The sequence below is a fragment of the Sciurus vulgaris genome, assembly GCF_902686455.1.
Source record: "Sciurus vulgaris genome assembly, chromosome: 1".
NCBI lineage: Eukaryota > Metazoa > Chordata > Mammalia > Rodentia > Sciuridae > Sciurus > Sciurus vulgaris.
In genome coordinates, this window is record NC_136461.1 from 28,038,047 (window position 1) to 28,049,725 (window position 11,679).

General features: G+C 47.9%; 1 protein-coding gene across 1 annotated transcript; it reads left to right on the forward strand.

Moving 5' to 3' along the window:
- The first annotated feature begins 5,431 nt into the window (after nt 1-5,431).
- Nucleotides 5,432-11,641, forward strand: MANEAL (mannosidase endo-alpha like). Its single transcript, XM_079113525.1, has 4 exons — nt 5,432-6,062; nt 7,176-7,285; nt 8,298-8,374; nt 9,507-11,641. The coding sequence occupies exons 1-4, from the start codon at nt 5,516-5,518 to the stop codon at nt 10,141-10,143; spliced, it is 1,371 nt and encodes a 456-aa protein (XP_078969651.1). The 5' UTR covers nt 5,432-5,515; the 3' UTR covers nt 10,144-11,641.
- Nucleotides 11,642-11,679: the final 38 nt, after the last annotated feature.

Here is an 11,679-nt window from a genome sequence, read left to right on the forward strand (position 1 = left end):
AAGAATGTGGCAAAGGAAAGCAGCTTACATCATGATCATAAAGCAGAGAGAGAGAGAGAGAGCGCGAGAGAGAGAGAGAAAAGGGGGGTCTCCACTTGCCAGATATAAATATATACCCCAAAGTCATATCCTACCACTTCAGTTATCACTCAGTTAATCCCTATCATGGGATTAAATCACTGTTTGGTTGTGACTCTCACAGTCTAATCACTTCTCCTCTGAACCTTCTTGCATTGTCTCACATGTGAGCTTTTGGGAGACACCTCACATCCAAACCAAAACATTCCAGCTCTGGCCCCCAAAAGTTCACAACCATCTCAATGCAAAATACATTTAGTCCATTCCCAAGAGTCCCCATATTTTCAACAGTTCTAAGATTGCTGAAAGTTCAAGTCCAAAATCTTCTCTGAGGCTCAAGGCAATCTCGAATTGTAAAATTAAAAGCAATTTACAAGTATCCAATATATAATGGTACAGAGCATACATTTCCATTCATAAAATTAGGACATAGAAAGAAGGGATAGGAGCAAAGCAAGGTCGAAATCCAGCTGGGCAAAAGAGTCCTGCAGCTCCACGTCAGGCATCTGGGGCACGTGGCTTCGTGATGTTCTCTCCAAAGGGCTCCTGTAGCTCCGCCCCTGTGGCCTTGTTTGTTGAAGTCCAAGTGGCCTTTCTGTTGACTTGTCTCTGCTCAATTCCTGTCTCTTTCCTAGGACAATGTCCCGTGTTACTGGCATTTCTTAATCTCAGGGGTCTCCACTGCAGCTTCAGCTTCCTCTTCAAATCTCCACTTTGCCTTCTCGGGGTGTGCCCACAGGGACTCTGACCCTATTGTACTTTGCCTGGCCTCCCAGGCCTTCCTTTGAAATCCTGGTGGAAGCCTCCATGACCCCCTAACTCCAGCATTCTGCATTCCTGCAGAACCAGCACCATGTGGTTGATGCCAAGGTCTGTCACCATCTTGAGCAGCAGTAAAGCCTCCAGGTACCCTGGTTGCAGCAGCCTCTGAGTGCCTGGGTGGCTGAGCACATTGAAAAAACTTCCTAGGCCCTTTGTGCAAGAAGGTCTCCTCACTGGTCTCTTCTCAAGAGAATTTTCATCTTTACTCCCTTGAGCCTGAGATGGGTGTGGTCTTGACAGCTCCTGAGATGCTGTCAAGCCATCTTTCTTATCGTCTCTGGGCAAAGTCTTCAGCATTTTGTTAGTGGAAGTGTTGTCTTTAACCACTGCATCTTCCTTAGCCCCAGATTTACTCCTGCCTTTCAAGTTTAAGTTTTTCAAATCTTTCTGTTTTGCTTTCTGCTCCTGATAATCACAATAAATTTGCCTAAAAGCCACCAGCAATACCCATGCCACCACCTGAATGCTATGCTGCCCAGAAATTTCTTCTGCCAGATTAAGAAGTCCATCACTTTTAAAATCAGTCTCATAGAAAGTTTCAGGACACAAGCAAAATGCAGACAACTTCTCAGCCAGAATGTAACACGTAAAAATGTGGCAGAGGTAAGCAGCTCACATCATGATCATAAAACAGAGAGAGAAAGAAAGAGAGGGGGGAGGGTCTCTACTTGCCAAATATAAGTATATATCCCAAAGCCATACCCCCAATTCCCACCTTCTCCAGCCATACCCTACCACTTCACTTATCACTCAGTTAATCCCTATCATGAAATTAAATCACTAATTGGGTTAAGACTCTCACAACCTAATCACTTCTCCTCTGAACCTTCTTGCATTGTCTCACGTGTGAGCTTTTGGGGGACACCTGACATCCAAACCATAACACAGGCCCTCAGATTACTTAGGGAGACCCTGTCTCAAAACAAAAACAAAAGGGCCAGAAGTATATCTGAGTGGTAGAGTGCCCTTGGGTTCAATCCCCAGTACTGCAAAAATAAATAAGTAATATATAATAAAATTAAAAGCCTAATGCACCATTAATCTGGCTTTTCTTTCTTTCTTTTCTAATTATTCCCCATGTTCCTGTCCCCAAGACTCTGGATCTCTGCTTAAGATTCAGGGGCAGCCAATGAAGCCTGCTCCATCTGCTCATCTTCCTCATACTAAAAGGTGACTTCACACTTAAACTAGGACTTGAGTGAACTAAAATCAGGTTTCCAATATCACCAATTCTCTCTTTTGCTTGTCCCTTCTCCTGCAATGGTCTCACCTTTAGAGAATATTAAATCTAGCCCCTGTATCAGAGAGAAAAAATCAGAGGACTGTAAAAATTGATGGGTCAGTACCCAGGACTGGTACAATAGGAGATAGGGTGCTATTATTGGTTCATCTTGAGTCAGAGTTCTAGCCCTAGATCAAACAATGACGGCCAGGTGGCAACATCAAGGACTCCAGAAATGCCCAATGGTGACCACCATTGTGTTTCAGGTCGATCTCTGAAGGAGTAGAATGGCCAAGAACTCAAGAAATCTACTAGTCATCCAAAACTGTCACCACCCACTACCAATCTTAATCCCTCTGTAATGTTTGTAATGATTCTTTCTCAATTTCCTGTTTAAAGAAAATCAGTGGGGCTGAGTGCAGTGGTGCATACCTGTAATCCTAGCAACTCTGGGGGCTGAGGCAGGAGGATGGCAAATTCAAGGACAGCCTCAGCAACTCAGTGAGACCCCTCAGCAACTCAGTGAGACCCAGTCTCAAAATAAAAAATAAAAAGGACTGGGATGTAATTCAGTGGTAAAGCACCTCTGGGTTAAATCCCAGTACAGAGAGAGAGAGAGAGAGAGAGAGAGAGAGAGAGAGAGAGAGAGAGAAAATTAGTGGATTGGGGATACAGTTCAGTGGTAAACTCCTTGTCTGGCATGTGTGAAGCCCTGGGTTCAAACCCCAGCACCCAATAAATAAATAAATAAATAAATAAATAAATAAATAAATAAATAAATAACTATTACAGGAGGTCACTGTTTTGGATTGAGAGTCTGCACTGGGCCCTAGCAGACCAGGCTAAAAATCAACATGGAGTCACCTTACCAAGCTAAAACTAAGCTGTTTATCTGACCTTCCAAGAAATCAGGATTGCAAAGGTAACAGCTAAATTTTCCAAACAGACCAGTTTCAATTGAAATGATAATGGAGTTAATCTTTACACAAAAAAGTAACCTGAAATAATCTGATGCTAACTATTGTTCTCTCTATTCCTGCCTTATAAGGAAAGTAATTTTGAAATGACCAGTCTGATTTTTGTTCTTTTGTTTCTTTCTTCAGCCTTTGTTTGTAAAACACTCCTCTTCCACTCAGTCCAATAGCACATAGTCTATTTTATGGAATGAAGTGTTACCCTGTTCTAGAATAAAAAATAAAGTCAATTAAGATATTTGAGCTAAATTGTTCTAATTTTGTCCTTTGATACTATTACAGGCTCTTCCCCTCCCTCTCTGCTCTTGATGCTGGAGATTGAAGCCAGGGTGCTTTACCCTGTGTCTCTAGTCCTTTTTATTTAATTTTAAAAAGTTTGAGACAGGGTCTTGCTAAGTTGCTGAGGGGCTCACTTAGGTTGTTGAGACTGGCCTGAAACTTTTGATCTTCTTACCTCAGTATCCTGAGTTGCTGGGATTACAAGGCGTGGGCCACACGTCCAACCTATAGGCTCTCTTCTTCTGCTGCTCAACCTCTAAATAATGTTGAAAGTTACATCCTTATTCCTTTTCTCTTCTCACTCTTATTCATTCCCAGAAGAGTTATCTCACTCTTTGGCAAATGTTATGGTATTCTCCCAAACATTAAACCACTCCAAAAACTTAATCTAATTTCTTCATGGTAATTCCATTCCCTTTGTCTGCAATTTGGGATGAGCAGGCCTAAACCAGATAAAACCGGTAAGATTCAAGATGTTTGCTTAGACTTCTGGGAAAGAAAAATTACTCTTACTGTCCATTGCCAGCTGGACTGGGAAAAGGAATCAGTTGCTGTAGCAGTCATTTTGTGAAATGAGGGGAGCTAGTTTAAGCATGAAGTCAACAGTGGGGACTGTTGACTCACTGCAATGAGTTAGAAATATCTGGGTTCCAAGTGACATTGTTGGGCCAGGGAATCTACCCACCCTTCCCTGCCAGTGGACTTTGTGAGTTGATACATTTCCATATTGCTTCAGCCAGTTTCAATCAGGTGCCTGTGACTTGGACCTGAAAGCATTCTACCTCATTTACACTTACAACCATGAATTTGTCAAACAGTCTTCTGGCCTTACAGACTTACAAACATTTCCCAACCCTGTTACTCCTTTTCATGGATTCCCCACAATTTTCTTACTTAAGAAAAAAGAAGTGGGTGGTTTCTATTACACCAAACTCTTGTAGACTGCAGATAGAGTAGTGTGTGAACAGTGACTCTCATCATGGGCTATTATTTACCATCATGGTAGGTAACAAACAGAACTACTTTCTTACAGTGTGAAACAATGAATAATGCGAGTAGAAGCCCAGTCAATGGTGAGTGAAAAACTGTCCGCAGAACATCACTCCAGGGTTTGGTATTCACTGAACAAACAGACCTAGGAATTGGGTGTCAGATCCCATTCTAGAGCCCTTGGTATCTAGGGGCTGGGGATGCAGCTTGGTTGGTAGAGTGCTTGCCTCAGGGCTCAATCCCCTGAACCACAAAAATAAATAAATAGATATCTAGATAGATAAGATCTAGGTCTGCCCTGTGGAGCTCAGAACTTAGAAAGAATGGGGAACAGGTAAGTGTTTTGTCAGACACTGTACAAAGTGTTTTAGGGAAACCATCTCTTTTAATCTTTACCAACTGTAGGATGTTCTCTCAAGAGAGAATCCAGGGGTGACAGCAGCCTAAGACCAGCAGTCTGGGCAGTGCAAAGAGCTCTGGAGAGCAGATCCTGACCCTTGGTTTCGGCTTGGTCAACGTGACCTTGCGCAAGTAGCCAGTGTCTGCAGAATGGGGATTTCCCGACGCCCTGCTTCCTAGGCTTCTGAGGCTGCCTTGGGTGTTAGTTGCAGGGTCTGTGGCAAATAAGGATGGCTGGTGACTGAGACCAGAGGGAGGGGTACAGTGAAGTCAGTAAGGAGGGGTCGATGGAGAAGGGGGTCCGTGGGGCGAGAGAGCCGTAGACACCCACTTTCTTCCCCACCCCGCCCTCTGCTCCCCTCATCCCTGCTCCAGCGCTGCCACCCCGACAGTCTCCTGAACTCCAGAGGTCCGCATTTCCTCTCCCGCGCCGGGCGCCTGCACTCCGCTGTCCCAGCAGCGTGTCTTACGTTCCCACTCCTTTGGCCTGGAACTCGCAGAGCTGGTCTCAGCTCCTGTCCAGTCCCCCCCTCAACCCGTCACCATTTGGTCTGCGCCGCCTGCATTCTCTGTGTGCCGGGCCCGCCCGCACTGCGGGGAGAGTCCGGGAGCCGCCCACGCCGCTCCCGGCTCCGCGCTGCCGTCTCCCTGGGTCGCGCGCAGGCGGCGAGGCGGTGCGAGCCGGGAGGGCGGCCATGGCGCTGCTCACCGGGAGGTAGCGGGACTGGGCCGGGGGAGCGGAGGGACCGCCATGGCCCGGCGGCGGCGCCGCGCCTGCATCGCGCTGTTCCTGGTGCTGCTCTTCGCCTTCGGCACTCTCATGGGCCTGCGCACGCTCAAAGCTCCGGACGGACTACCCGCGCTGGGCCCCGGCCTGGAGCTGGCGCCCTTTGAGCGACGTGCGGAGGGAGCCCCCGCGCCCGCCGCCCGGGCCCCGGCTGCCCCCGCCGCTCCGCCGCCGCCGCTGCCGCCCCACACCGCGGAACCCCGCAGTTCTCCCGGGCCGGTCCCCGCGGAGGCCGAGCCCGCCCCCGGGCAGAGTCTGCGCGTCTACTCGGACCTCCACGCCTTCTACTACTCGTGGTATGGGAGCCCGCGGCGTGAGGGCCACTACATCCACTGGGACCACGTCATGGTACCGCACTGGGACCCCAAGATCTCGGCCAGCTACCCCCGCGGCCGTCACAGCCCCCCAGATGACTTGGGGTCCAGCTTCTACCCAGAGCTGGGGCCCTACAGTTCCCGGGACCCCGACGTGCTGCGGGAGCACATGACCCAGCTCAAGGAAGCCGCCATCGGTGAGCTCCCCCGCCCCCCCGCCGGCCTGTCCCACAGCCTCCCTGCTGTCCCTGTCACTGGGTCTTTGGTTTTATTCAACCTCCAGCTTGACTTCTTAGCCTTTCCTTCCCACTCTTACCCGGACCCACTACGGGACACCGCTCCTTCCTCTTAGTATTGATTGCCTTCCTGGGCCCTTCTGACCCCCAATTCCAGAGCCCTTCTATAGGGCAGAGCTGCTGGGAATTTGCACCAGAGCTGTCCTGGGTAGGGACAGCAAAGAGAGGGAGGCAGAGACTTCAAATCTGTTGGGCTTTCAGGTTCCAGGGAAGTGAAACCTGGGTATCCTTTTTCCTCAGGAGTCTGGGGTTCAAAGGAATAGAGCCTGGGACGGTCTCTGCCTTCACATCAGGTGCAAGGGAGAGCACCAGCCCTTCTTGCTTTCGCTGACTGTACAGAAGAAACTTTGCCCATTTGTATGATAGACCCTGCTTGGAGCGAGAAGGAGCTTGTCATCAAGTGCCTATCTACAGGACAGGCTCTGGGAATCTCCTTTGTAGGTTGGCACTGGAAGCTCATTTGGTTCAGTTTTTGGCACTAAATTCTGATACATTTTACAGTACATTTTAATATCATACCTGGACATGGTTTGTGAATGGGGGGGGCGACAGGGAACGACAAAGAGAGGGGTGAGAAGTATACAAAGATAAACAAGACAGGGGCCATCCTTCAGGTTTACAGTCTAGAGACATAGTCACAGTAAATGCCCCAAGAAGCACCAAGATGCATTTTTGCACAGGGCTCTTCTCTGTGTGGGACCTCAGAGATCCTCTTCTTGGGAGGTAGGACTGGGGCTTCTGGGTGGGTGTGGCATTGCCACCCTCTCCACTTTGGTTTGCTATTTGCTGATGGAACCAAAAGTCGTCTGACCTGCCTGGTGCTCTATAGCTCTCCTGGCCAGAGCGATTCAGCACTGCAGGCATGGACAGCTCCGAAGCTCAGGGATTGGTTTTGCAGGAAATGAACCTGGCAGGTTTTCATGAATCGTTTCTCAGTTGAAGATGATTTGTGAGGAAAGAGAAATCTGTTGAGGAGTACTGTACCTTTAAAGTGGCTTCTTTGTTGTGTTTCAGGCGTCTTGGTTCTGTCCTGGTACCCACCTGGCATGGCTGATGATAATGGGGAACCCTCAGATGACCTTGTACCTGCTATTCTGGATGCAGCCCATCAGTATAACATCCAGGTGAGTCTCAAGGAAGAGGTCATGTGCTCTCTCATTCTGGAGATTTCCCCTTCTCTGCCTACAGGGTTAAAGCCCTAGGGAAGTTCTTGGCTGTAGTCCAGAGTGGCAAATAGGTAGTAAGTGTGGTGTTGGGGAGGGTTCTCATAAGCATTACCTGTGTCACACTTACTTTCCTGAATTGAGAAAACTAAATATAGGACAAATGGGAGACTAAATAAATGCCACTTTTAAATTAAATAATAATAGAAGTTAATTCAGTGGCAGAGCACTAGCCTAGCATGTGTGAGGCACTGGGTTCAATCCTCAGTACCACATAAAAATGAAACAAATAATATAAAGGCATGCCATCTATCTACAACTACAAAAAAAGAACAATTGAAGAAGTTAATTTGGAGATCCTGACCTTGGATAAAGGGTAGGCAAGAGCTAAGTGGAACTGCAGACAGAATTCTGGACCCAACTCCCTGGCAGACGGGAGTGCTGGGCCTCACAGAGTGGAGCACAACACAGGTCATCAGCTGGCAGGCTCACCTTCAAGTGGAAGGACATGAACTAAGCACGTGGTTCTTTTCACTAAATGTACCAGTTAAGTTAATCTCCACTTCTGTGGCAAAGAGAAATGACAGAAAGGAGCTACATGCCCCGTTCCTGAGTCCACCACTGACACATTTACCAGATCAAGGCACATTTGCCCATCAACACAGCTTCCCATTGTTTCAGGCAGTTAGTGCCGATCGCTTAGAGCTGGTACACAGGTTGAACCTGTTAGCCATCCTGTGGCAGCCCACCAGAATGGTTGCTAGATGCCCAGTTGTAGAAAGTGGGGAAACTTCTTGGCCTTCCTTTTTTTGGTCTACAAGGGTAGTGGCAGTCTTAACTCTATCATGCCCACCACTGCCAGATTTTCTCCTGAACTCAGCCTCTGCTACAGATGTGGTTGGAGCATGAGCCTTATTTGTTGTGACCCCTGGACAGATACTCTCTTGACCAGTAACTCCTCTGTTTGTGGCAGGTGGCTTTCCATATCCAACCCTACAAGGGCCGGGATGACATCACTGTACATGACAACATCAAGTACATCATTGACACGTAAGGCTGCTCTGGGGACTGGAGTTTTGATGGGGATCAAAATGGAGAGAAAGGGATAGAAATTTTGGAGGGCCAGGTCAAGAGATACAAGAGATACAAGGGTAAAATGCATGTATTCCCAGGAGCTATTTTGCAGTAAGAAATTACTGGACTTAGCTGGGTGCAGTGGCTCATATCTATAATCTGTCACTTGTGAGGCTGAGGCAGGATTGCAAGTCCAAGGCCAACCTCAGCAACTTAGCGAGGCCCTGTCTTACAATTTAAAAAAAAGCGTGTGTGTGTGTGGGGGGGGGACCTCTGGGGATGTAGCTCAATGGTAGTGTCCCTGGGTTCAATCCCCAATAGGAAAGAAATTACTGGCTTGAAGTCAGACAACCTGGGTTTCAATTCCAGTCCTGTGGACTCTGATCAGAGGCAAGCTGAATCTGTTAGGTACCTTTCCTTTGGACTTCTCGGTTTCCAGAACTGTGAGAAGAAATGTGTTTAACTGAAAACAAGTGTGTTTGTTGGGGGTGGGGCGGTGGTGGTGCTGCTGGGATTGTAGCATGTAGCTTGCTTAGCACATATGAGACCCTGGGTTCAATCCCCAGCCTCCCTCACCCCAAAAGCTCTGCAAAGATGGGGGCGGGGGGAATTCTAGAGGACTGGCAAATGCCAAGACCCTAAGACGTGACAAGCCTAACATGACAGGGAATAGAAAGGCCAGATGGGTAGTGGAGATGGGTGAGATGACAGCAGGAGTGGTGGTAGGCAGGGTCAGATCAAGCAGGTGGGGTCTTATAGGTAGTGATAAACTTGCAGTCAGATCTGATTTACACTTTAAAAATAAAGATTGTATTATAAGAGGGCAGAAATGGAAGCCTGGTCAAGAGGTTAAATGGCTAGTGCTACAGTCCATATGAAAGATGGTGGTGGTGTGCCTTGGGTGGGGAAGTGAGGTTCACTAAGTGGCAGGGCTGGGGAAAGGTAGGTGAGGAACACGTTCTTGCTTAGAGGCTTGATAAGTTCAACTGTGTAGACTAATTAAATCCCAAATTGTGCTGTGCACACTGAGAACAATCCCACCTGTGCTGCTTCTAAGGTTGTGCTAGTTTCTTGCATCCAACTCAGGATCTTTCCTCCTGCTCCTCAGGTATGGATCCCATGGTGCATTTTACCACTATAAGAATAGCATGGGCAAGAGCCTCCCACTCTTTTATATCTACGACTCATACCTGACGTCCCCTGAAGCCTGGGCCCACCTCCTGACACCAAATGGGCCCCACTCAATCCGCAACACTCCGTATGATGGGGTCTTCATAGCACTGCTGGTGGAGGAGGGCCATACCCACGACATCCTTGCTGCAGGATTTGATGGCATGTACACCTACTTTGCCTCCAATGGTTTCTCCTTTGGGTCCTCCCACCAGAACTGGAAAGCTGTGAAGAACTTTTGTGATGCCAATAACCTCATGTTCATTCCCAGTGTGGGGCCTGGCTATATTGACACCAGCATTCGGCCCTGGAACAACCACAACACTCGGAACAGGGTCAATGGCAAGTACTATGAGACAGCCCTGCAGGCAGCCCTAACTGTGAGGCCTGAGATCGTCTCCATCACCTCTTTCAATGAGTGGCATGAGGGTACCCAGATCGAGAAGGCCATTCCCAAGAAGACACCAACACGCCTGTATCTGGACTACTTGCCTCATCAGCCCAGTCTGTACCTGGAGCTGACCCGCCGCTGGGCAGAGCACTTCATCAAGGAGAAGGAGCAGTGGCTGATGTGAGGGACCCAGGAACAAAAGCATGAGGTGCTGGTGTCCAAGCCTCACTGGAAGATGTGTCCATGTGGCTCAGCTAAGGCTGTAGGCACTCACTGGTCCCCAAGTCGGCAGCTGGGTGCTTCTGGGTGGGCCATGAAGCCAGGGCCCCTGTAGAACAGTCTGTTCCTCAGGCAAGCAGTGCTGGGTGCTCTGCTGCGATGGAAAGTGAGGTGCTGTTCCCAAAGGAAGAGTAGAGGGTGGCATGTGACTGTACTTGGCCCAGGAAGCTCCATACCCTCAGAACACTTTCATATATCCTCTTCTAGCTTTGAACTCTGCTGCAGGAGGTGGCTGTCTAGTGGAGTCACCTAGTCACTGCTCTTGGAAGGATTTCAGGGTTCTGAGCTAGCATGCACTCTGCTCCCATCTCCAGCCTGTCCTCTTTTCAGGCTTCCTCCCCACATTGTCTTTTTGGAAGACAGGCATCCACTTCTGAGACTTTCTAAAAGGGAACTTACAGGAACAGGTTGAAGCTCCTCCCAGTAGATTCCTGAACCCAATTACCAGGAAGTCATCTTGAGCATTCACACATTTATTCAACACCCACAAACTGAGCTCCTTACTATGTGCTAGGTGCTGGGGAAAACTCGAATGAGGACTAGCTCCTGTCCTGAAGCTTACGGGAGCCAGCTTTTCTTATTTGGTGTGGCCTTGTAGCTAGTGCTTGGGCACAGTTTTGTTTTTCTTTTAGGCAGTTGTACCCAGTGCTGACAGTTCAGTTCTTTTTCCTCAAAGAAAATACCTCTGTGCTCCAAAGCCTATTTTTTTTCTGGGATGAACTTTCAGTTCCAGGCAGAGTACTAGATACCTTCTCCTTTAGCTGCCTGAACTGAACAGGCCCACTTGTCAGAGCTGCTTTCAGTGCTACTGTGATTTGTATTAATGAAATTATCAAGCAGTATTCTCAAGTTCACACTCCTTCTGCCCTCAAGACCTGTTTCTGACCTCAGTCAGATTCTGGACAAACTGATATACGGGCTGGGCTGGCTAGTTTTTGCACAATGAAGAGTGGGTTTGCTTAAGAAATTACTAGTTTACCTAAGATTTCTAGGGGGAATAGTTAACAAACCAGTGTTTATTCACAAATAAACTAATATGCTAATTGCATTAAAGCAGGACCCTGGAACACCTTCTTGACAAGGTTTTTAGAATATACTTGAAATAATGTATGTTGGAAACTCCAAAAGTGAAAGGTTTATAACACTGAATCACAATTCTGAGAAATAGGGTACAAGTGCAAAGAGAAGGAAGTGGACCCTAGGTCATCTCAAAAACATTTAACTCCAGTTAAATAACTGGCATTAAACTCTATCGGACAGGTGAGCAGCTTTGGCCACCTAGCTTGTGACTTAGTTGGGGAAACCAAGGTAGGCAGGGACATTTGAAAGTGCTGTATGTTGGCCTGTAGCAATTTCATTTCATACACATACAATATGAAAAACACAGCAGGGCCAGCAGGAAGGGGCAGCCACCCTCACATAGATGATGCAATTAAATGAT

Bases quoted from the DNA above. Each gene is read 5' to 3' on its own strand.
- MANEAL (XM_079113525.1), top strand. From the start codon at position 5,516: ATGGCCCGGCGGCGGCGCCGCGCCTGCATCGCGCTGTTCCTGGTGCTG. The intron at 6,063-7,175 runs GTGAGCTCCCCC...GTTGTGTTTCAG, and splicing joins GCTCAAGGAAGCCGCCATCG to GCGTCTTGGTTCTGTCCTGG. The intron at 8,375-9,506 runs GTAAGGCTGCTC...CCTGCTCCTCAG, and splicing joins ATCAAGTACATCATTGACAC to GTATGGATCCCATGGTGCAT.